Here is a 26,501-nt window from a genome sequence, read left to right on the forward strand (position 1 = left end):
GTTGACAGAAATGGGGTAAATGAGAGAGTGATTTGGTTTGGTTGGAACAGGATACATTTGATTAGACCTGTAGGGCACTGGCATCCCCGAGGAAAGGGAAGACTGAAAATACAGATACCCACAACGAATTTCAAGTGGAGTGAGAATAGATGAATCTTCTGGAAAGAAAAGGGAAAAAATCCTCTTGAACTAAGGATCTAAATATTGGGAAAGGGATATATTTAAGATGTAAGAAGAGGGTAAGGAGCTATCATAGGAGATAAACAAAAAGGGCTTAGGGATAAAAGAAGAAACTTCAAATCCTGGAGTCTAGGGCAGAGGGTTTGGTAACATGTCAGACGTGTGTGTACATATGCACAGAATGAAGTCTGAAAGGATATGAGCATGTTAACTGTATCATCCTTGGGCGATAGGATCACAGGGCCTTTTATTTTCTTTATATATTGGTAGTATCTGATTTGCCTAAAATGAATGCATTACTAATATAATTTTGAAGAATTACATTAAAAATATTTGAGGGAAGGATGTTAAGTCAAATCTTACAGGAGAATTGAAGACTGAAAAGATGAGGGACTCAGTTCTTCCTTGTAGATCATTTTCTCCTCAGAAATAAAATTGTGTGTAGGCTAAATAATGAATAAGTAACCCTGTCATTCCTGTTTACTTCTGTCACTCACTCAATCAACATTAATTGAATGCACCCATGTACCAGGCACTATTTTAGATGTTGTGGAGGAAAGCTGAGAATCAAAATAACATTTCTTCTCATTCTGGCACTTAAATTCTTTTTTTTTATATTTAGAGAGAGAGGGAGAGAGACAGGAAGGAAGAGAGATGAGAAGTATCAACTTGTAGTTGCAGCACTTTAGTTGTTTGTTGATTGCTTCTCATATGTGCCTTGACCTGGGGCTCCAGCTGAGCCAGTAACCCCTTGCTCAAGCCAGTGACCTTGGGCTCAAGCCAGTGACCTTGGGCCTCAAGCCAGAGATCTTTGGGCTTAAGCCAATGGCCTTGGGATCATGGCCATGATCTCACACTCAAGCTGGTGACCTTGCACTCAAGCTGGTGAGCCTGAGCTCAAGTTGGATGAGCCGTGCTCAAGTCAGAGCACGGGGTTTAGATTTTGGGACCTCTGCATGCAAGGTTGACACTCTATCTACTGCACCACCACCAGTCAGGCCTGGCACTTAAATTCTAATTGAACTCCAGTGGTACTTATATTTTAGTGACCAATTGGAAAAATAAGTTGAAATAAAAGACGTGAAAGCATTTTGGAAAGTTGGTATGCTAGGGGTTTAAGAACCTGTTAGTGTTGACAGATTCAGAGAAAATAAAATGATTATTTATGAATATATCAATTTTCTTATTTTCCATAGATACAGAAATTCTGGGGTTTTAGCTGTAAAATATATCCATGCATATGCATATTTTTTTCTTTTTTTTCTGAAGTTGGAAATGGGGAGGCAGTCAGACTCCCGCATGCGCCCTACCGGGATCTACCCAGCATGCCCACCAGGGGACGATGCTCTGCCCATCTGGGGCATTGCTCTGTTGCAACCAGAGCCATTCTAGTGCCTGAGGCAGAGGCCATAGTGCCATCCTAAGCGCCGGGGCCAACTTTGCTCCAATGGAGCCTTGGCTGTGGGAGGGGAAGAGAGAGACAGAGAGGAAGGAGGGGGAGGAGTGGAGAAGCAGATGGCGCCTCTCCTATGTGCGCTGGCCAGGAATCGAACCCCGGACTCCTGCACACCAGGCTGACGCTCTACCACTGAGCCAACCGGCCAGAGCCAGCATATGCATACTTAATACATACTTAACACATTCCTTATTTAGTACCTTCATATTAAGGCTCAATTCCAAGCGCACTTCCAGAGCATCAGAGCTTGAAAGGGGTGGAGTGGAGTACCGCCAACCCTGAAGGTATAAACTGGGGATTTGAGGAGGCAAGGGAAAGGAAGAGAAGGAAAGAGAAAAGAAAGGTTCAGGATTTATAGAAAATTCTGGAACATACCCAGGGAGAGAGGGTAGGATTATATTCTCCCCTTTTAGAAAGAGAAGGAATATTAGAAAAAGGATACAGGCCCTGGCCGGTTGGCTCAGCGGTAGAGCGTCGGCCTAGCGTGCGGAGGACCCGGGTTCGATTCCCGGCCAGGGCACACAGGAGAAGCGCCCATTTGCTTCTCCACCCCTCCGCCGCGCTTTCCTCTCTGTCTCTCTCTTCCCCTCCCGCAGCCAAGGCTCCATTGGAGCAAGGATGGCCCGGGCGCTGGGGATGGCTCCTCGGCCTCTGCCCCAGGCGCTAGAGTGGCTCTGGTCGCAATATGGCGACGCCCAGGATGGGCAGAGCATCGCCCCCTGGTGGGCAGAGCGCCGCCCCATGGTGGGCGTGCCGGGTGGATCCCGGTCGGGCGCATGCGGGAGTCTGTCTGACTGTCTCTCCCTGTTTCCAGCTTCAGAAAAATGAAAAAAAAAAAAAAAAACAAAAAAAAAAAAAAAAAAAAAGAAAAAGGATACAGCCATGACTGTTAACTTCTCTTTGGAAGAGATGTATAATGTGCGACAGACCGTTTGGGAATTGGGAAACCCAGATTGGAATCCCAGCTGTCCCGAAGACCTCCTAGGACCTATTCAATAAAACGAGGGGGTTCTACTAGATTGGTGTTTCCTAACTTTTTTGATGAAGACTCTTTTTTTTTTTCAAACTATAAGAGAAAGTTTATTTAGAAAGTCACAGAGGTAGAAGTGAGCCGTAGAAGAAATGGGCTCAGGAAATGATTTAGAGGCAAAAATGGACCCTGAAGCTTACTAGGGAGGGAGAGAGAGAGAGAGAGAGAGAGAGAGAGACCACACCTTGAGAGATGAGAGAGCTAGGAAAGGCAATGACATGCTCCAGAAGGAGAAAGAGCATGCCTGAAGACTCCTTTTTAACAATAAAAAATTGAGGACTCCCTTCCCATGTAATAGTGGTTACATATAGTGACTATGAATTCAGTAGTATGTCTAGAAGCATTTGTATTTCATTCATGGACACTTTGTACATATGACAAAGATGCTGTTTACAGGCAAGCCATTCTTCAGTGTTGAGAATGTGTTAGGTGTATGTCTGAAGTAATGGGACTCTTGTTCAGGGTCCATGGGCTTCTTGGAGATCTTGATTGAGAACCAAGGAATTGTGTCTCTCTACTTTGTAGCTCTGACTTAAGATAAAATATCAAGACATTATTAGTGTATTCCTATCTGCTAATGGAACCCTTCAGAGAAGAAATTAACCATTCTTCTGTCTGTATTTCAACTAGAATATCTAAGCCATGTCAGACATTTTATAAATGAATGAGGATAAAGAAAAATGTATTTGTTCATTTCTCCTTAATTCTTTCTGACATCTTTATATAAATTGGAACTTGTTTGCCATGACTTTAATGTTCAGAAGTGATTAGTTAGGTGTTATTTTGGGCTTGCTATCAAGTGCTTGTTAATTCTTCTTTCCTGCATTTGCCATCTGTGTTGAATATCATTTTTCATAGGGAACTAATGAACATGATTGCAGGTGTCTTTAATCATAGAATCATAGAAACTGGAGACAGAATAGATGGAAATGTTCTTTTCCTCATCTAGAAAAAGGGACTAATAATGTTACCCTTACCCAGTCGTCATGAATGAAAATATGATTGCCAAGTTAATTGCAATATAAATAGCTGCAAATTAAATGCTATGTAATAAAAGTAGAAATTACTTGACTAATAAAAATGTGGGGTTTTTTGTGATTTGATTTTTTCATTCCTAATGCCTTCTGGCAGTAGTCATTACCACTGTAGTAATAATAACAACAAAACCACAACATCAACTACCATTGATGGAGCACTTTTATGAGCCTGGAGCTTTCTGTGCATCATCCCATTGAGTCTTTGTAACAACCACGTAAGACAAGCGATTGCCCCAAGGTTACACAGTGGAGCTGGAGTGTAAACCCGGGTCCAGCTGACTCCATTGCCCATGCATTTCCCATTGGGCTGTTCTGCTTCTCAAATCTAGCACTCTCTAAGAGATTCTGCTGTCTCAGGTCAGCTGTTTATTGTTGGACTCTGGCCCGTTCTCTGCCAGTTGAGTTGCCTACTTTGAGGGCTTGGAGTAAGAGGCCTAGATAAGTGATATTATCCAGTTGATCACTGGTTTTCGCTCTGAGCTGCACATTAAAATCACCTGGGGATTCTACTAGATTCTTTTAGAAACTAAGCACCATTAGAATTTCAGCATCATGAAGAGAAGGATTTTCTATTTTATTCACTGCTGTAGTAGTGACCTATGAAATCGGAGTCTCTAAGGGTGGGGCCCAAGCATAAGTATTTTTTAATATCTGATGTTAGTGTGCAGCTGAGGTTGAAGCCAGGGCTCTAAAAGATTTCTTCATGGATCATGTCAGAAAGAGAATGACTTCACCAGGAATGGTTTGATAATGGATACAGCTATGATGGCCTAGAAGTAGTGGGTCTTGAAATCAGACCCCTCGGGTTCAAGTCCTAGTTCTTTCCATTCCCAGCTGTGTGACCTTCTACAAGTTCCTAAACCTCTCTGAGCCCATTTCTCTGTTGCTAATATTTTCAGTTTCATAGGATTGCTATGAAATTAAATTTTAAAATCCTATGAACTTCTTCCCACTGTGTCCAACACATAGTAAATGATGTCATTATTACCAAAGAAATCGAGGACAAGGAAAATACAGCACTTTTAGCAGTTTTGCATTACTTATCTGAAAACCTTTATTTGGCTTTGTACAGAAGTTCAGAGGGAATTGCATTAAATGATAAGGGGAACTTCCCCTCCCTTTAAAAACAGTATTAGTGACCTTTTGAGGTGATCAAAACTTCTGGTAATCTTTCACTTTCATTTTAACCTTTACCATTTGTGCACATTATAAAGTTGATGGGTTATTTCTCCCTTTCTTCCCAAATAAAGCAGAGAGCTAGAGCTATAGTCCTAAAGTGAGCGCCCAAAGCTGGCATTCCTGTCAAAGGCTGTTTTAGCGTTAGCCTTCCGGTCATTTGTTCAAAGAGCTTTGACACTGAAGACCAAAAGATACTGTCAGAGATGCCACTGGCAGTTTAATTGGTATTTTTCAGGTATAGACACACAGTTCTATGTACGCAGAATGAAATTGGAAGAAGGGCCATTATCTAGTGAGTTCAGACAGTAAAGAGAAAGGGAAAACATCGAGCAAGAGAAATCCTGTAAGCAAGCTATTTTGCCATTTTTAAATGGATAATTTTTAAGTTTATAGAAGTAGATACAATTTAGGAATATTTTGTGACATAATAATGGGGCTAATAAAGCAAGTACCTATAACATTTTCTTCAAAAGCCAGGTTTTCTAATTCTTAGTTCTTTTTTTAAATATAGAAGTAGCAAACTAAAAACAGTCATAGCGTTTATTGTGAATGAAGAAAAGTTAACCATTTTTTTCCACATAGGGGCAGCAAAGAAGAAAGAGGGGAAGAGGCCCAGTTAAGTGAACCAGGTAGAGGTTTTATCAAGTTATGGCTGAAAACGTTTTCTCTGTCTGTTACTAAGGCAAATATTGATTGGGTTTGTCTCCTGGCCCCTGAGAGTTGTGTGACCACTTATTCTGTTGCTGCACTTAAATGAGAGCTAATAAATTGTTCGACTTTTGTAATTAAACTTAAGACCCTGGTTGAAGGGGATTTTAGCTTCTCTGAAAATGTACTTTAAGTTAATCTGCTTAAGAGGAATTATCTATTTCTTTTTAGCAAAACGACAAGACAGCCTCTGCTTTTATAACTGGTGACGTCTATCGGCCTGGCTGTGAATCTTATGGTAATGTTCATCTCCAAAACGGGAAGCTTTGCAAAATTATTTGTGGGATTTAAAATTTTTTCTTGTCACAAATGTAGGTCTCAACTCTTTACATTTGTTATTGGCAAAGTGTAGGGTTGTCTCGTGTTGTTGTTTTTCTCTTTTTCTTCCTTGATTTGCGTGTTTGTTTGTTTTTTCGGTCCTGTTTAAGAATTTGGAGGATTTTCGTTACTCGAATAGTTTTTTAAAATGCTAGTCACAGACTCAGGTGAGGATTATTTCCTGAAGAATTGTGATTTGTGGGGGGAGTAAATTTCCAGGAATTTTTAGCAAATAAAATAATTTTACACCAATACCTCAATATTGATTTGATTTTACTGTATCTCTTTTATATGTGACAATCATATAAAGTTATCATTGGAGCCCTGTGGACTTCCAAACTTATTTAAGCTGACACTTGTGGATGAATCTCTGTTACCAGCCTAATGTGTTAGATTAAATTTCTGTCCAGTTAAAAAAAATACACAGAATTGTATATTAACAAGGGATAATGGATCCTGTTTTTAATGAACTAATACAGTTATTATATTTTGTGATTATGCATTCAACATCTGAGGTGGGCATTATAGAAATAAAAGTCAGAAACAAATAATGTTTCCACTAAAACTTGAAAGAGAGACTTAGTAAGAATGAAAGACTACAATGTTATTTCTAGAGTGGAAATAATTGTAACATGTTAAAGACACGTGCCTTCCGCTTGGGCTGTATGTAGTCTGCACACCACATTTTTTGTGTTACAGTCTAGGGATAGGAAGGAAAAGGAAAGTGCAGGAGAATCTAGCACACTAAGACTCAGAAATGATTGATACACAGGGGTGGACGAAAGTAGATTTACAATCATGAGTATGCAAAACACAGTTTTTTTCTTGTATTATTATTTATTAATTATTGTATTACTTTCCATTCGTACAGCTGTAAGCCTACTTTGGCCAGCCCCTCCCTGTATATTAGGATGATTTTGTGTGATAGCACTTTCACTGGAAATAAATAATTGAGGTAGAAGTGAGGTTTGGAAAAGAAGTGTTTGCGTGCTTGTCCTGACCTCTGTTTCTTTTGTGTGCGTGGAGATCGGGCCCAAGGAAGCCACGTGAGCGATCCAGGGCCCACTCCCTTCCCCTGCCCTGGTCGGACTCGCAAAGCTCCCTGACGGAGCTCGTCCCATTCAACAGTTGCTGTTAGACTGTTGTAAAAATTTGAATTGATTTCTAAACAACTGAGTGATTTGAAATATCCCTGAGCTATTCTAGGTAACCATCTTGCCCAAAGTTCATGGCCAAATATTTGCACTCCATTCTGATAAACTTTATGGGGATTTGAAAATAGAGAGGATTGTGAACCAAAGTCGTGAGTCAGGTCACTTCATAGAGAAGAGCTGTCTCAGGTAACTGTAGATACTGTACTCGCTGAAGAATTTTTGTACCTTTAAATTTTAAACATAGAGTACTAATCTTAGAGATCCGGTACCAGATTTCTTTTTGATGTAAAATTATTTTATGTCAACACTTGTTGGGATTTTTATTAACTGTGGATCCGAACTCAGCTTTGGTGCCTAATCATAGATGCTTTCTTTTCTTTATAGCTAGGCTGACTGCTTATAAGGGGAAAATAAATTTGCTGTGCTCATGTTGAGAATACAAAATAAAAAACTATGTTTTGTAGAGGAAGAACAAAAAACATAATGTGTAAAGTATGGTATTTGAATAAGTAAAATATATGTTTATCAACTTATAAACTTCAGAATGAATATTGTCCTAAGAATGATTACTTTACTGGAAATACAATCTATTTGAATTTTTAACTAAGACCATTGCAAGGAAAATATTATCTGTAATAATTTTTTTCTCTATATTTCTCATAAACCTATTATTGGAGAATTAATTGTCTTTTTTGAGATAATTATAAATCTGCAAAAGCAGGAAATGCAAGCAAAATGAAGAATTCAAAATTATAAGCTCTTTTTGAATTTATATTTGCAATAGACTTTATCTCCAAGTATTATTTGTTATATGAGAACAAAAGGAATCACCATGTGTGTGTGTTTTTGTTGTTGTTGTTTGTTTTTAAACTAAAGAGAACTGTTCTTACCTTCCTTTGTGTATGTTGTCTGGGTTTGACTCTGATTCACCAGGGGCATGCCTTGAACTTTCCACACTCTTTTTTCAAGCTTTAATGCTAAGAAGAAAGCACTATCCTGCTTGGCACAAAACTAGACCCTGGCTGGTGGATCGGACAGAGAATGTCACATACACGCCTGTACCATCCAGGGTTAAGGCTTGGCTTTTACATACTATCAGCCTATACAATTACTGTATTTATGAGAGACTCACCTTGCTTTCCAAATTCAGGCTTTAGGATTATAGACCTCATGCTATCCTGCCTCATCTATTTTTGACAAAATATGTAGGTAAAGTTTTAGGGTTTCTTATGGTAGGCATCTAAGACTAGTCTTTTGGATCAGTCATACATGTGTTGTTCCTAAAATGCATCTCTTTCAGTTGGTATTTTAAGATAAGCTATAACTCTGGAAGGATATGATTAGAGAAAAGGGATTTTGATCCTGTGTCAGACAAACTGGAGAAAAAGCAGAATATAGAAACACTCCTTTGGCTGTTCAGTGCTTTCTGACTTTTGAAAGAAAGGAAACTTTGCAGCACGTAATTCTAAAAAGGTTGCAAGAAATAAAAAAGTAGAACCAGGCTCTTTATGGGGGAGAAAGCGAGGTCTCTGCGTGTATAGCTTCCGTCACGTCTGACTTAGTCGTACAAACTGCAGCTGAGATACTCATTTAGAACGGTCCCCTGCGTCCGACCAAGGCATAAAATATAAGATCTTTTCCTTCCCTTAGCTATATCAATATCAATATCAATATCTATATCAATAGTAGCTCTGTATTAATTCAGGAGCCATAAAACAAAGTTCAGAGTGACCTCCTTTTCTAACTGGAAAGTAAGGACATCTTGTATAGGGAATACAGGCTTTTCAACAGGTACGTTATCCATCAGCCTGATGTTAACTTTTTATTTAAATATAAAAAGTCTTTTTAATACTTAAATATAAAGTATAAAAGTCTTAACTTTTAGTGACTGAGATACATGTTGGTAACAAGAGTAAATGCTAAGTAAATAGAGGGCCAGGTTGAAATGTCCGTGGCTCTCACTCCATAAGTAAATTTACGATTATGAAGTGTTAGCTCTTCCCCTTCAGAATGATCACATTGTAGCCCAGGATATAATTCTCATCACTCCGCAAACATCTCATCAGTTAGGTGTGCTTGGATATAGGAATGATGCAGCATTTAAAAATATACTCTTTGATTTTCAAACGCACGCCCAACATCTTGACCAACCCTATTTGGTATGAAGTTCGAACAAACGTAATTCAAGGTGAATTTTGACCTCATGAAGTCAGTTGGTTTAAAATGTGTTGCAAAGACCCATGAGGAACAAGACTATGAGACAGGCCATTTTGCTGTCTCTGAACAGACCTTTTGCATCATGTGCAAAGAAACCAAAGAGGAGACCAGTCCTGCGGCTCCCGTCGGACTGACATTCATTCCGCTGACAATGGGCTTGTTTGGTTTGCTTTTTCTTCTTCAAATGCTCTCCTTACCCCCATCCAGAAATATGATGAATGGTGTTAACGCCATCCACTCACACTCTCACTCTGGGAGTTCACGCAGAGGACACGGGGTCTGAGGGTGCGGGCCACCTTCCCTGCGCATTCCTGGAGGTTCCTACCAGCGGGCATGGGACTCCAGCCTTGGTAGTCCAGACTTCCTATCTTGGTCGCAGGGGCTTTACTCAACCCACTTTTACTCTGTCTCCCCTGCCTATCTCATAGGCAAAGCTGCTAGACACAACTGTGGTTATATTAACTGCTTGTTCATTTGCCATTGTAGAAATCATTTTGGTAGATGAGGAAATCATACAGCCAGGCTGAACTTTGGGGTCATGTAATTCCACATCCTCATTTTACAAACGAAAACAACAGCAGCAACAACAAACTTCTCATACAAGCTATAGAAGCACAGACTTTGCCTCCTCTTCCCATAAATAAATCTCCGGCCATTTGTGCAAGGCCGCCAATGTAATTCTTCCTGTTCAGGAGTCAATTTATTTAATGCGTTTAAATTTAAGGAATTTAAAAAATTCTCTTCACTATGTGGATAGGTAAAGGAAAAAATATCGTTTATTATATACATCATATTTTTGTGGAATATGTCACCACCGTAACTGAATATCTGTGTATTCTGACAATATTATAAGATTTAAAATGCTAAAATCCAAAATTTCTAAATTCTAAGGAAAAAAAAAATCCCTGCGGCATCTACTTACAAGTTATGAAACTAGTACCATGACCTTTTAGAGGTTTAGATGTAAAAAGTTTTACAGCTTTCTTCAGATTTATCATTTTAAATGGCCTTTTTACTGAATACCCCATACTCTCTCTATGTGTCAAGCAGGCAGATGTTTTTGCCCTTTTAAGAAAGTACAGTAATAAGTATGATTACTGCTTACTTCATCAGCTACAAAAAAAAAAAAAAAAAAAATCATGGTTCATTCTGTTAGAAGGTGATTCACCTGAAACGTCGTTCCCAAATTAGTAATCTTAGTAACCTGGCCACATCTCACTTAACAAGTGCTGCTTCCCACCAATTAAATTGAAAAAAAAAAGAAAGAAGAAAAACCTCTCTTTCATTCAGATACAAATATAGGCGTTCACCTGTCAGAGGAGAATGAAACCATCACCAACAGCTGTTTATTTTACTGGCCGGTTCATACCTACCACAAAGTGATTTTCCCCAGGTGAATTACTCTCATGTTGGTGTGGCGACAACTATTAAAGTATTTATGAAAACTGAAGTGTGTAGTCCCTGTTCCTACAATGTGTCACTGCTGCCGCCAAGTGACAAGTCTGAAGAATCAGCAACTCTTACCCAGTTAGAGCGTCAGTCCTTCCTTTCCTAAACCCAGGCTTGGGCTGCCTCCTAGACAAAGATGCTGTCATCTTGTGCGAGGAGAAGGAAGATGCTCTCCTAAATCACATTTGACCCATGCAGGCATCCCTTCGCATTCATGGCTTCCCAGGAAAGAATGGCTTGGGTGATGAAGAAAATGATGTCTTTCCCTGGACTATTTTAGGGTGGAGGGAGTTTTGAGTTCACTTTGGCTCATTTCCCACAACCTCACACAAAATCATACTGTAATGCTACAGGAAGGGAAATTCTCTGTCTTGAAATCCCATCAGTCACACCCAAAACTTATAACTCTAAACATGCAAGCACTTGGGGACGTATACAAAGGCTGCTCTCTCCAGCCCCCTCGTTCTTGAACTGGGCTAAGAGCTTTTCAATTGCTGTGACATTTTCAGCCAGGGAAGTAGTCGTTGTCGTCGCAGGGCAATGTTTTACAGGCAATTACTTTATATGATCAATGGAGCAATTCCCCTTCCAGAATGGAACCAAAGCGATCAAGTTAAATCATTAAAGAGAGAAAGAGAGAGCGGGAGAAAGGATTCATCTCATTAGCAGGTGCCGGTGCTGCAGACTCCGCGGCGGCGCACCATGTCACTGGCCCTTTAAGACAAACGGCTGCGCCGGCTCCACCACCGCCACCCCCTCCCCTTAGCTGTTGACAGGTCTGAACCTCCCTAGCAGCCCATTGTGGCCGCAGTAGGAGGCACCTGCAGAAAATGTGCCAAAACCAGGCAGGGAGCAAGAGCTTTTCAATAAGCTCCGCAGCTGGAGAGGAGAGGCGCACTAAACAAGCAGGCGCGGACCAGGCATGTGATGGGGAAAGGGGTCAAAGCCGGGCACCTCCTATCGGCTTTCTGAGCACTGTTCGCTTCAATTGGCTGACATCTTCTAGCTGGCTTTTCTCTATTTGCTTAATATGCTGTGGTATTTAGCTTAAAAGCACTAAATGCTCCATCACGATGAGCTGCTCTCTCTCTCTTCCCCATTTACTGTTATTAAGGACGTTTTCCAGTATTTTCTCTCGCTTTCTGCCCCAAACTAAGATTGCTTTCTTTTCCTTCTGCCTCGCGACGAGTTACAGGCCCTCTCTAACCACACGCAGCCCGCGTGATTTTACTCGTCTTTAATTCAGAGACAAGTTAAAACTCTCCAAATTCAGGATGTGTGCAACCTTCCCAAAGCACACACATCCTGCCTGCGCCCAGCACGGCTCTGCAAGCTGCACCGCCTTTCAGCTCAGTAAACATTTATTGTGCATCTACTGTGCGCCGGCCACTGTTCTCCGAGCTTCTAGAAATCCGGAGGCTCACCAGACAGGCTGCCCCTCGTGCTGTTTAGGATCCAACAGAGAGGCTAAAAAGCTCATATAACCTCGGGTTTTAAGGATTTGCTTTGCACCTTGCACTTCTCTTTGTAGAATTCACAGTCCTTTTGAGAAAAAGCAGGTGGAGGGGGCAGGGAGGGACCTGGGACGTGCTGGTGGCGCAGGGGCCTTGGGGAACAGGGACAGAGTCTCCATTTCTCCTCTCCTCCATGTAGGCTAGATGAGAAACAGGCATAGCTTCTCAATTTTGGCAGCTCTTCTTGGTCCACAATGCCACACCTTTTACAAGCTTTCCGGTTGTTACCATGCTTCTGTCTATTCTCTCACTTGAAGTTGTAAGGCATTATGTTATGAGAGCAGCCGGCCAGACTCGGAGCCAACCGCTCTGCCCAGGGCCACACAGAGAGTTAGGTAGCGGTGAGTGCAAAGGCCGCAGGAACGGGCCCCTCCGCTGCCCGTCTAAAACCTGTCTCCTGCCCGAGCTGCCTCTTCCTCTGTCAGCCAGCACGGGTGCACCACTGGACAGCAGCATGGAGACAGAAAAACACAGGGACATTTTCACGGCGAAACTCTTTTCCCCTCCCACAGATGGAGAGTGTTGGCGTGTACGGATTCTGTGGCTGTACAGCAAAGAGCAAAATGAAGTGTGACTCAAGGTGGGAAGCAACCGCCTCAGGTAGGAAACGAACTAATGTGTGTAAGTATCAAAGCAGCGTCTGAAACGGTTACCCTAGAACTTCGTTCCTTTGGAGAGGAACTAGGAACCCGTGAAGCAGGTCCATAGAGACATAAGCAGACGTAAGACATTGGCTAACCGGCTGCAAAACACCTGCTTGTTTGGAATGCCAAGTGGGTGGAGGTGTGAGCGAAAGGGTATTACGGAGGCACTACTGGGGTCAGGAAATGAAATCGTTTCCCATTGACCGGAAGCCTGGAGCAGCTGCTGTCTGTGGCTCGTGGAGCGGACCTGGCATGGGTCTAGCCTGCTGGGCACACCCTGTCCCCTGCTCCGCTCTGTTTGGGCGCATAGTGAGGCAGGAAGAGGTGGTCCCCCCCCCCCCCCAGCTTGTTTGTGCTTTAACATGTCTCTCCTCTTGGAGGACTGGTCCTCTTCTCCCTTATCCCCCAGCGCCTCCCTCCAATTCTGGAGAAAACAAGTGGACTATTCATGTAAAAAGAGAAAGAGTGAGCAGGGAGGTGGGGGGTTGGGGGGAGATGCCACCGACAAACTCCATTCAAAGCCATTGGCTGTTCATTTACATTCACACTTTTTAAAAAAATGTTAACTAATGATGTTAAATGGTTTGCCAAAGGTCCTGGCAGGTCAGTTGTAGAAGTGTCATTTCTGCCTAATTAGGGCTCTTGTGGCTGCCCGGGGCCTCCCAGTGCAACTGGTGACAAGCCTAGAGCTGACAGCTTCAATTGGTGCCAATAGGAAGGTTGGACCGGTCATGTTTTCCAACTCAGCCAGGTGTTTGCTGAATGGGGGTGGGGACTGGGGAGATCTGAGCGCCTCTATGATCCTTTTTCTTTCACTGCTCCCTGCCAAGTCCTTCCCCTTTGCCTGTCTTGTCTTGTGTCAAGGTCAAGAATGGGCTTTGCTAAATCAGCAATTTGGGTTATCTCTGGGAGGTCATTAGCAATCCCCAGCCCAGACATTTCAAGTGATCTGAGACCCAGATGCTAGATTTTTTTTTTTCTCCCTAAAAATCAGAGAGTAGGAAAAGAAAAGAAAATTTTAGGCGAGAAAAACAACAAACAAAAAAACCCCCAACAAGAGTAGGAAGAAAACAAAAGAAAATAAAAAAGACCCAGAAAATTCAGCATAGACATTTATGATCATAAAATTGCTTGAAGAGAAAACAGCTAAAGCATCCTGATCAATGCCTTCAATGTTTTAAAGGAGAAAAGGCAATAATTAAAAACCCCATCACATTCAATTGGCATTAGAGCACCTGTCACATAGTAGCTGCTCAATAAATAATTTATTGTTTGATATGATTTTTCAGGCCAAAAAAACAACAAAAAAACACGTTGCCTGAGAAACAAAAAGTGATTGACAGCAATCCTGCTACTTTTCATGCTTGCTTCAGGTGTTTCTGCAACGCTCTTTGAATTTCTCAGTTGACCATAAAACACATGCTAAGTTTGAGTACCGCACGATGGGTTGCTATGATTAGCTTATTTTTTGTTTTTTCTCCTCTCCTACATTTTTTTGTTTTTTGTTTTTTTAACAAATTAAACAAAATCCCACTGGCACTCGGCAGCCTTGCAGAAGCACAAGGCAAGGAGGCAGTCCCGTGGCAGGGACAGGACACCCGTGTCCAGAATTTGGATTTGACATTCTGGCCGATCCTGCAGGGAAGACGGCACTTCTTCTTTGTGCCTGAATCGAATACACCAGCACTGGAACGCATAAACTCACATACATGTGCTAAGTGTGGTAGTGGGTCTGTTGGACAAGGAATGGCAAGGGTTAATATATGAGCATTTGGGGGCAGTGCTGTGTTAAAAGGGAAAAGCGACCTGAAAAAAGCAATGTTTGGTGAAAAATCTAGGACCAGACCCAAAAGGTGACAGCTCTGAAAAGGAGGCGGGAAGGTACGCTGATGGGCGTCTGAAACGACGTTTTTAGCTTTATTTTTCTCACCCAGTGACCCCTTCCCCACCTGCTGCCTTTGTTTTCTCTAATATGGGCGATGGAAATGGAACCGGGGGAACAGACTATTTAGTCTGTTGATTCGATCAAAGGAGTGTTATGAAGATTAAGTTTAGAGACAACATATATAGGCACACCTGGGACAATAGCTGGCACATACCAGGTGCTCAGTAGCAGTGAATTTCCTTCCTGCTGTCCCGAGTCCTTTCTCCTTGGAGAGCACGTGCTGTTCTGTGGTGTCAAGTTATTTTCTCAATACCCAGGATGTTTATGAACAAAGAAAATTAATACAATCGACTAATAATAGGCTGGCCTCATGAATGATAAGTGAACAGATAAAACTACCCATATTCGAAAGGTTTACCTGCCTGTCTCTAACTTTTCCTCCAGGGAGCTCCTTTGTGGTTAAATTCCCTCCAAAGATGCACTTTGCAATTTTGTCTCTCCCTTCAACGCTCCTTTTCTTCTTTTTCTTCTTCAGTGACCTCCTCTTCCTTTTTTTCCTCATACTGTTGTTATCCTGGGACATGATTCACTTCTGGTTTCAGTACTAGCCCCTCCCTGGGCTCTGCAACCATCTCAAATCAATTTTAGAACTTTCATCACCCCGAAAGGAAACTCTTCTACCCATTAACAATCACTCTCTACCTTCCCCCAAAGCCCCAGCTCTGGGAAACCACTAATTGCTTTTGTTGCTCTAGAGTTGCCTATTCTGGACATTTCATATAAATGGAACCATGCAGTATGTGGTCTTTTTAAACTGCTTCTTCATTTAGCATGATGCGTTTAAGGTTCATCATCCATGTTGTAGCATGCAGCAGTGTTTCACTTCTTACTGCTAAATAATATTCTACTGTACGGATATGGCACATTTTGTTAATCCCTTAGCCAGCTGATAGACATGTGGGTTGTTCCCACTTATTTATGTACTGGTTTCTGTGCAGATACATGTTTTCACTTCTCTTGAGTACATACCCAGGAGTGGAATTGCTGGGTCATATGGTAACTCTGTGTTTAAACTTTTGAGGGCCTGCCAGGCTGTTTTCCGAAGCCATGGCACCATTTTGCATTCCAGCCAGCAGTATATGAGGGTTCCAATTTCCCCACATCCTCGCCAACACTTATTATTATCTGTCCTTTTTATTATAGTCATCCTTGTGGGTGTGAAGTAACATCTCATTTGATTTGCTTTTCACTGATGCCTTCTCATGTGATTATTGGCCATTTGTATACCTTCTTTGGAGAAATGTCTATTCAGATCCTTTGCCCATTTTTTCAGTTGGGTTACGTCTCTCTATTATTGATTTGTAAGAGTTCTTTATATATTCTACATGCAAATCCCTTATCAGATATATGATTTGCAAATAACATCTCCCATTCTGTGGGTTGTCTTTTTGGTTTCTTTAATAGTGTTCTTTGAAGCACGAAAGTTTAAAATTTTTAAGTCCAATTTACTTTTTTGTCTTTTTACTTGTGCTTTTGGTGTTTTATTAAAGAAATCATTACCTAATGTAAAGTCACAAAGATTTATGTCTAAGTTTTTCTTCTAATAAAAGTTTTATGGTATTAGCTCTTCCATACAGGTCTTTAACCCATTCTGAACCCATCTTTATATACGGTGTGAGGTAGGAGGCCCCGCTTCATTGTTCTGTATGATGTTTAGCTGTCCCAGTGCCATGTACTGAAAAGCTTATTCTTTCCCTACTAAGTTGTCTTAGCACCCTTGTCAAAAATAAGTTGACTATAGCCTGACCAAGCGGTGGCGCAGTGGATAGAGTGTTGGACTAGGTTGCGGAGGACCCAGGCTCGAGACCCCGAGGTTGCCAGCTTGAGTGTGGGGTCATCTGGTTTGAGCAAAGCTCACCAGTTTGTACCCAAGGTCGCTGGCTTGAGCAAGGGGTTACTCGGTCTGCTGAAGGCCCACGGTCAAGGCACATGTGAGAAAGCAATCAATGAACAACTAAGGTGTCACAACAAAAAACTGATGATTGATGCTTCTCAACTCTCTCCGTTCCTGTCTGTCTGTCCCTGTCTATCCCTCTCTCTCTCTTTTTGTCTCTGTAAAAAAAAAAAAAAAAAAAAAAAGAGCAGTTGACTGACTATAAATGTGAACTCTGAAGGCTGTTTTGGAACTCTCAAGTTAATTTTGTCTACCTGTCTGTCCTTATCCACTACCACACTGTCTTGATTATTGAGGCTCTGTAGTAAGTTTTGAAATTGCAAAGTGAAATGTGTCTTCCCACTTTGTTCTTATTTTTCAAGATTGTTTTGGTTGTTCTGGATCGCTTGCAGACCCATATGAATTTAGGGTCCACTTGTCAATTTCTGCAAAGAAGCCAGCTGGGATTTTTATGAAGATGGTTTTGAAACTGTAGATCACTTTGGGGAGTACTGCTGTGTCACCAGTACTGAGTCTTCTGGTTCGTGAACCTGGAATGCCTTTTGTTCAGACTTCTTTAATTTCTTTCAGTAATATTTTGTAGTTTTCAGAGTATCAGTATTACATGTCTTCTGTCTGTTTCTAAGTATTTTATTATTTTTGGTGCTATTGTAAATGAAATTGTTTTCTCAATTTCATTTTTGGATTGTTCATTTTATATCCCTTTTGGAATGTGGTCTTTAAAAATATTGAACTAGCAACAGCAGCAGGATGCCCACCTGCCACTTGTGGATACAGCAGTAAATAAAACATGAAAATTGCCCTGGCCGGTTGGCTCAGTGGTAGAGCGTCGGCCTGGCGTGCAGGAGTCCTGGGTTCGATTCCCGGCCAGGGCACACAGGAGAAGTGCCCATCTGCTTCTCCACCCCTCCACTCCTCCCCCTCTCCTTCCTCTCCTCTTCTCTCTTCCCCTCCCAAGGCTCCACTGGAACAAAGTTGGCCCGGGCACTGAGGATGGCTCCATGGCCTCTGCCTCAGGCGCTAGAATGGCTCTGGTTGCAACAGAGCAACACCCCAGATGGGCCGAGCATCGCCCCCTGGTGGACATGCCGGTTGGATCCCAGTCGGGCACATGCGGGAGTCTGTCGAACTGCCTCCCCGTTTCCAACTTCAGAAAAAAAAACATGAAAATTTCTACCTGACCAGGCGGTGGTGCAGTGGATAGAGCATCAGACTGGCATGCAGAGGACTCAGGTTCGAAATCCTGAGGTCCCCGGCTTGAGCACATGCTCATCTGGCTTGAGCGTAGGGTCACTACCTTGAGCCCAAAGGTTGCTGGCTTGAAGCCCAAGGTCGCTAGCTTGAGCAAGGGGTCACTAGCTCTGCTGTAGACCCCTAATCAAGGCACATATAAGAAAGCAATCATTGAGCAACTAAGGTGCCATAATGAAGAATTGATGCTTCTCATCTCCCTTTCTGTCTGTCCCTCTCTCTGACTCTGCCTCTGAAAAAAAAAAATTCCTGTCCTCACTCTACATTCTCGTGTGTGTGTGTGTGTGTGTACCACTTGTAACAAATATGTCGAATGATAAATGATACAGAAAAATTAAGCTGAATGAGGGATATGGTTGATGGGGTGGGAATGGGGTTAGCATTTAAAGTGGGGAGCCCAAGGAGGCCTTGCTGAGAAGGTGACATGTGAGCAGCAGCCTGAGGAGGGCAAGTGGCCGAGCCGTGTGGCTGTCTGAGCAGGAGCACCCTGGGCAGAGGCGCAGCTGGTGCCAAGCTCCCGAGGTGGGAGTTGCCTTGGGTGCCAGGTAGGCCTCGGAGGCCGTGGTGAGGGTTCCAGCTTCTCCTCTGAGCTGGGAAGCCAGACTCTCGAGCGGAGGCGTGGCATGATCTGACTTTCACTTTTAAAGGACCTCAGTGGTCATGTTGAGATGAGTTTGGTGAGGAGTGGGATTGGCCGAAGAGAGGCAGGGAGACCTGTTGGGAAGCTATTGCAAGGTGTAGCTGGGAACTGGTTTGGATTAGGGTGACAGATATTGGAAGGGGAGGCCCAGGATTTCTGGCAACTGGATGCAGGTGTGAAAAAGAGAGAAGAGTAAGAATGATGCACAATAATGTTGGCATTTTTGGTCTGAGCAAAAGGAAGGATGGAGCCACCAATTCCTGAGGCACAGATGGCCGGGGGAGGGGTAGGCTTGGGAGGAGGAGGTTAGGCGTTGGATTTGGGGCCTGTTAGCTACCTATTAGGCAGGTGAGTGGCGGCGAGTGAGCTCAGACTAGAAATGCCAGACCGGGTGTTGTACCACACACGTGTTTAAAGCCAAGGAGTGGAGGGATGACTCAAGGAGGGAGCGCCGATGGGAAAGAGAGGTCTGCAGACAGCAGCAGGGGCGCCCCCACTTTTAGAGCTCACGGGGATGAGGAATCACCACGGAAGGAGTCTGGGACGCTGTGTCATTGAAGGAAGAGGAAACCAGGTGTCCTTGAAGTCGAACGAAGACAGTATTTCCAGGAAGAGCGGTAGTCTGCTGTGTCAGGTGGTGCTAACGGGCCCTGTCTGATGTAGACTGAGAAGTCACATATATTTGTGGCCTTTGTGGCCACAGGAGTGGCGGAAACAACAGGCAGGCACTAGGTATCACCCGAGTCCTCTCACAGGCTGGGCGCAACCCCACTCCTCTCCAAGTGATCCCAGTGACTGTCCTCTGCGCAAGTCCCCAACTCCAGCCCCATCCTCCTGCCTCGATCGTGGTCCATAAAGTAGCCAAAATGTGTTATGGGGCCCTCACAGTGGTGGGGGCAGTGTGGAGATGCATCTGGGTCCCCCTCCCTCGGTCACTGCGGTCCCACTTGGTGTGGAGCAGCTGAGCAGAGAAAAGAACTGGTGGTGAGAGGGCTCTACTGAGGGGGTGGGGCCCTGCTGGGGGTGGGGCCCTGCTGGGGGCGGGGCTCTGCTGAGGGCGGGGCCCCACTGAGGGGTGGGGCACCTAAGGAAGGGGCCAACAGGGTCAGCAGGCTCGAAGGTTCCTGGCTGGGATGGAGCTCAGATGCCAGGCTAAGGTGTTTAGGGAGAATGAAAAGAGGACTGATGTGATGAGGTCTGTCCCTGTTTGGGTAAGCTCGGTGGCAGCGTGTAGCAGAGGTAAGACAGAAGGCGGGGAGACCAGACGGATTGGTGCAGGAGCGCAGGTGGGAGGCCAGGAGGACCTGGCGGAGACACGGAGAGGACTGACGCTGGAGATGAGAGCGTCATGGTGGAGGACAGGTCAACAGGAACCGGTGCTGAACTGGGTGCTGAGTGCGCGGTGAGATCCAGGATGACTACCCAGGGTCTGACCTGATGACCCCGGCAAGCTGGGCGGCTGCTTTCACACACACACCCCCCCCACCCCCCCACCCCCCCCACCCCCCCCACCCCCGCGCAGAGAGCAGCGAGGGGACCTTATATCATCTTCCTGTTCGGCAGATTAGCTTGAATGACCCCTATCTTGGAGGCAGAGGTATTTTTGAGGGAGGGGGGAATGAGCCTGAAATATTCGAACAATGGTCTTGATTCTCCCCTTCTCTTCCTTGTGTTAGCAGCCTGGTAGATCTCTAGGGGTGGTGGAGCCCCGTGGAACCCTAAGCAGAATTGTTCGTGTAGATATGAGGATGCTGCAACCCCCCCACCCCACCCTACCCCACTGGATTTCCTCCGCCAGAGCCAGGGGAGGAGTGAATAGAAGACCAGCCTGTCCCTGAACTTGACAGCGTCAGGAGTGGCTCGCCTGAGATGACTGCAGGTGGCTGTGGTGGGGGTCAGCGCTGGGCACCTTCTCTCCTGTTGTCTCTGAAGCTCCATTGTTTTAAGCAAGCCAGTCGACTTCGTAGCCAGGGTTCATTCACGACAGACAAAGCCTCTGTATGAAAAAAAGCAAGATTTCAGAAGCTTCTAGAGAGCTGTGGAAAACCACAGGCCTTCTGCAGTGCACATTTCAATTCTAGACCCCCAGGCAAAAAAAAAAAAAAAAAGGCAGGTGGGGTTTCTCCCTTTATTAAATATGAAATAAACAAATGTGGGTGGGGAATGGGGAATGGCCTCCTGTACCCGTGCATTCCCGCCTGACTCTATAATACAGTTCAGCCGTATCCGGTTATCAATTCAGATGACCCCGATGAGCTGTGGGTTTCATTTTCAACCACCGGCAGCACAGCTGATGGATATCAGGGAGGAGCGCCATTGAACATGGAGGTCGTGACTTGAATTGCTGACACAGTATTTCAATTCAGCTCTCTCTAGGTGACTGGATTCCTTGTACCCCTCCCAACATCGACCAGTTTGGGAATTGTTTTAAAACAGTCCAAGGACTATTTTTTCTCAACAGAAACAGAAGCGCAGTCATAATAAAATAGCCAAGCAAATGGTTCGTTGGAAGCAATTTGTAACCTTTGAAATGAAAAGGAGTCTTGGGATCCATGTACCAAAATCTCGATGATTCGAGAACCTGAAACATAGCACTTCTCATTAGAAAGACTTATCTCTCTGAAAAGAGGGAGAACCCCCATTATCTGCAAGCGGAAGATTTTCCTGGAGCCCGCGGCCACACGGGCCATTTGAATGAAACTTCAGAGCTGTCCCGTGTGGACGAGGTGGCACCTTTTATGCTCGCTCCTTCAGTGAGATGTCTTGGGTGATGTGAGGTTGGGGGTGGGGTGCTAGTGAAAAGTCCGGGGCTTCTGAGAAAGGTTGAGAGTGCCTAGATCATCAGACTATGACTTGGAGCATCATTTGGCCTGGCACGTGGCCAGCATTCTCTGCTCTGTGGGTGGTGCTGCCTGTCACCAGGCCAGGTGTCTCCTGCCCCTGGAGATGCCAGCCAAACAGGGAGAATGATGGTTTTGGGGGTTTGTACAGTCAGCTTTTCCTCTGTCGGGGGCAGGATGGTACCATGTCTCAGCAAGAATAGATGATTGAAGCTGGGCGGGGCTTCGGGGATTCTAGGCAGAGATTCCTCTGTCGGGGGCAGGATGGTACCATGTCTCAGCAAGAATAGATGATTGAAGCTGGGCGGGGCTCCGGGGATTCTAGGCAGGGTGAACCAATGGTGCTGGGCATGAGGACCATGCAGTCAGGTTTGGGTATGCCACTCACTAACTCTGTGATCAGCATCCTATTATTTAACTTCTCTAAGTCTCCGCTTCCTCGTTCATAAACATCCTGAGAGACGGCTTAAGAGACTCGATGGAGAAAATACATGTGAAGAGCTCAGCACAGTGCCTGGCACGCAGTGAATGCTCAGTGAATGTTTATTACTATAAATCGCCCATTGATGGTGTGTGTTCGCCAGCCTCTAGCTTAGCTGCAGCTGCTATGACCATAAACTGAGTGGCTTACCAGCAGCAGAAACCTATTCTACAGCCTGGTGGCTGGCAGGCAGAGATCGGCCTGGCCAAGTTTTGGTAAGAATTCCCTTCCGGGTTGCAAACGGCCCTCTCCTCACTGTCTCCTCACATGGCAGAAAAACACCTGTTCCGATGGCTCAGCACCATCCCTCCTGCAGGCCACCCTTAGCTCTGTGGGCTAGCACCCCTTTGAAACCTGCTCTGACTAGATAGTGACCCTTAAGGAGGGGTGGTTGAGGAGGGTGCACATTTTGCTTTGTTTGACAAAAAGATTAACATTATGGCCTTCAGCAGATCATGTAACTTCTGTGAGCCCCTGATTTACAACTCTAAAATGAAGCAGTGAGATTAGGCGTCCCATCATACTGTAACTAATGCCAGGGCGAGGCGGATGGCTCTCTGGTAACCACAGTCCCACCACTTCTGGCCCATGACACACTTGCTGGCCACTGGGGGGTCAAGGTCAGAGCCACAGACATTGTCAAGGTTTCTGGGCCACCCTGGGTTTTCATCTGCCTTCGGTCGAACACAAAGTGGGGGCCCCAGGACAGAGGTCTGCATCTCTCACGTAGGAACCAGGGCCCACAGCCTGGGCACCCTCCCTGGGGGTCTGACGTGGCGTCTAAGCTCAGGAGTCTTGGGGTGCTCAGATTTCCAGCCCAGCGATTCTTGCCTCTCTTCACACAGCAGAGTCTTAACAGTGACACCGTGACACCTTTTCTAATTGTGTTTTAATTGAACAGGCTAGATTTGATTATAGAAGCCCGCACTGGAGTTGAAGGGCTTGTTAAAACATGTATTAAATCCCGAAGATGGCGATGTTTTGCTGTATAATTATGTAAACAGTCACATAAGTGGAGCTGCGCGCAGTCAGCAGGAATGCCTTTTCCCGTCACAAGGTAGCAAGCAGGCATCGTTGATCAGTGACAGGTGAGTTTATTATTTTTTTTCAAGGACAAATGCAAGTTGGCATCCCCCCGCCTGACATCAGCCGGGCCAGCTTTTTCATTTTCTCTCCTCATGTACATTTTCCTTGAAATCCGTTGTGATTTTAAATAATGTTTCTGTGTCCTCGGGTGTGCGTGAATTTCCCAACATGGTTCAGCAAAGTAAAATGGGCCACGTCTCTGCAGGGTTGCGATATCTCAGCAGCAGAAACGATGCAGGCATTAAATAAGAACTCCTCAATTGTAGTTATTTAAAAAAAATAGGAGTTGAACTACCTTAAAATTCCCTGCCGTTTTGATGAGAGTGTCCATTAAATTTACTGAGGATAAAGGAGTAATTTACCGTGAAACACGCTCTCCTGGCCTTCCCGAAGGACCTAGGATGCTCACCTATCTTTCTGGACTTCACAGTAAATGAAACATTGATCAGGGCTGTCACTGAAACATCACTTCTTCTTGCCCGTCACCGACTCAGCTCTGGCCTCTTTGAAGGAAACAGGCCCCCACAATCACGGTTTCCTCCAGGCCCTGAGAAAACAGGAGGCGCAAATGGGCCGGCGAATTATGTGCTTCTAGCGGTTTTGAAGGGAAGCATTTACTGAGGGAGAAAATTGTTTTAATCTTATAACAACCAAGGAGGAGAGTTTGTAAAACACGGAACACCTACACATGCACTTGATTTTGTTGCGTAGGAACGAACCCACGGGAACATTTCTTCCCGCGCATGCGCCAGATGCCTCAGGTGAGGGATCTTGCTGTGGCCTGGGCTGGGGCCCAGCTGGGGCGGGGGCGGGGAGGGGGAGGGGGAGGGGAGGCTGGGGGGGTGCTGGTACTGAGACCATGGCGAAGGTGGCTGAGAATCCCAGGGACTCAGGGATGGCAACTTCAGTGCGGGGTGAAGGCTGCAGTCCTTCCAGCCCCTGCTGGAAACGTGAGACCTACAGGACACCCCGAGCTTGGCTCTCCCACGGCCCAATCCCTCAAGTCACAGGACGGAGGTGGATGGTGTCACTTCTGTCCAAGGCCCACTTTAATGACACCCTGCAAACCCAGCCGCAGCCCTCCTTACCCTCGGTACCCTGGCCACACTCAACGCAGGGGCGTTGTAGGAGTTTAGTGTCCCTCGTCGCCAAAAGCAACAAAACACGCAAGCCAATAAACTCAAACCTCCGAGAAACCAGTCCTAGAAAAGGCTAGGAGAAGAAAGCAAGAATAGTGAGTGGTTTAAAGGACAAAAGCACTCTTCCCACTTCTGGAGGGACAAGGAGAGAAGGGAAGGCAGGCCGGAGAGAAGGGACGTCCACATCGTGCTCAGCGTCCTTACGGCTGGGAGTCTTGTCAGGGGACCTAGTAGTGGCTTACTTGTGTCCTTTTCAAAAAGTGTTAGAAGATTCCAAGCAGAAATGTCCAGGTTTGGAGGAGAAAATGCCACGTAGCCTGTCTGGAGCAGGTGATGAATGAACGATGGTGACACAAGGGAGGAAGGGCCGGGGCGAACTCGGCATTTGCACCGGCCATCTAGCTTGCATCCCTTGTCTCCTTTAAGAGAATGTATTTTTGCACCAAAGATGCCTCGTTCAAAAGGGAAACGGCTGGTTTCCGGAAATGCAGTCCACATCCCATCATTTCCAAGAGACATAGAACATGTCATCTAAGAAAACTCCCCTGCAGCATGGAGGGTACATACCCCAGGAACAGAAGGCGCCCGCAGAAGCCCTAGGCAGTGGGTAGTTTCCTGGAATCTTTGATTTAAAGGGGAGGGTGATTAAACTGTTGATGGTTTTTGTGCCTTATTAGGAAGGCCTGACTAGGCTGGGTAAGGGCGTGTGGCGTTAGATACTGACACCATACCCGAGACTCAGCGTTTAGAATCGTCCCCCTCCCCAATGTACCCGTCTCCATCCCCACCTTCGGGATCTTCTCACCACACTGCCCCGGGAACTGCCCCAGGAACTGCCCCGGGAACTCTGAGTATGCATCTCTGTGTATGAGTGTTACGTCTCCAAGTAGATGCTATTGTGGGGGAGGAAAGGATGTTTTTTTTTAATCTTTCTACTCTGCTAGATTCTCAGACGGGGGCCTTGTTAAGTTAGATAAACAAGATAGGTTATCAAGACAAAAACAGTTTATTAATGCATGCATGTTTTATCACAGGGGAGAAATGCAATGATGAGTAACTCAAAGGGGCGGTTAGAACTTGGGCTTATCTAGCATCTTAGCAAAGAACAATGTGTTTTTAGAGAAGGGAAACAAAGGAGAGGCGTTTGGGGCTTCCGAGGGCAGCAAACTGTGTGAAGGGAAGCGTGGGGGGACACTAACAGAGCGAGGTCTGCTGTGCGGGTCCCATCAGTGCCGACTCCCAGCCCTTCTGTGGCTGTACATCTTCCCTGGGAGAGCGGGTGGATCACAGTCCCGTTCTTCAGAAGCTTCCGCTATTACTCCGATACAGGGGGCTGGGAAGGCATCTTTCAGCATCTGTAGATTTGCACTTGCCTCCAGCTCAAAGTGATTCTTATGCCAAAGTGGCATATTTTGGGGTGGCATGGTTTGATCGGCTACAGGGTGCATGCTCCTCACATTCTCTGTGCCCACCCCTCTGCCCCTGCCTCACGTCTGGGTTCTTCATGCGACACGTCCTCACTAAATTTTCACCAACTCCTGATCAGTCCCCTCACTTCTCCCCCTGGGGCCTCTTTGCTCATATATTAGCTTCCATGAAGTAAGGCTGTGTCACAAGCATCCCCACATTTCAGTGGCTAATGGCACACTGGCTTATTCCTCACCCCCGTACTATGTTGGGTGCCAGCTGGTTGTGTGTCTTTTTCATTCTGAGATCCAGACTGAAGGAGTGGCTGCTGCCAGGACCACAAAGGCAGGGGACCCACAGAGCTGGTGGAGACTCGCCAGGCTCTGAACACTTCTGCTCCGACTCTGCACGGCTTGCCTGCTCACATGCCATTGGCTGAAGCAAGTCACATGGCCACACCTAAGTGTGAAACAGGGAAGAGTATTCCTCCCATGGGAAGGCCCTGCATAGCCCTTGACAACAGATAAGATGTTCAGATCTCACAGGGAGGGGACTAGTGATTGGTGATGGAGACAGCGACCTTCATCGCCCGGGGCCACTCTGGCTAAGCCACCACCTCCTCGTGGCTTGGTCATCCAGCCTCTCCTGGATTCCAACTCAGGTGTTTACATTCTTCCAATGTCTTCTACCTTGCCCCTTTCCTCCCTCCCTCCTCCCCTCCCTCCCTCCCTCCCTCCCTCCCTCCCTTCCGTTCATATTTCTATTGTTCTAATTCTAAAAGCAACACAATGTTCACTCTAGTGTATTTCAAACAAGGTGAAAGTGACTCTGACCACCTCTACTAAGAACTTTCCATCCCGGAAGCAATCACTGCGCAGTGCTCAGGGCGTGTCATCTCAGATATAACTTCCATGCTCACACAACCATGTAAG

General features: G+C 45.2%; 1 protein-coding gene across 2 annotated transcripts in view; it reads left to right on the forward strand.

Moving 5' to 3' along the window:
- The window catches only part of HSPA12A (heat shock protein family A (Hsp70) member 12A), a 135,473-nt gene that overhangs the window by 2,359 nt on the left and 106,613 nt on the right, over nucleotides 1-26,501 (forward strand). For both annotated transcript variants that reach the window (XM_066355778.1, XM_066355780.1), the window contains exon 2: nucleotides 12,755-12,842. In XM_066355778.1, the coding sequence (XP_066211875.1) occupies nucleotides 12,755-12,842 (88 nt within the window). The remainder of the gene's footprint in view (nucleotides 1-12,754; nucleotides 12,843-26,501) is intronic.

The sequence above is a fragment of the Saccopteryx leptura genome, chromosome 13, assembly GCF_036850995.1.
Source record: "Saccopteryx leptura isolate mSacLep1 chromosome 13, mSacLep1_pri_phased_curated, whole genome shotgun sequence".
Classification (NCBI taxonomy): domain Eukaryota; kingdom Metazoa; phylum Chordata; class Mammalia; order Chiroptera; family Emballonuridae; genus Saccopteryx; species Saccopteryx leptura.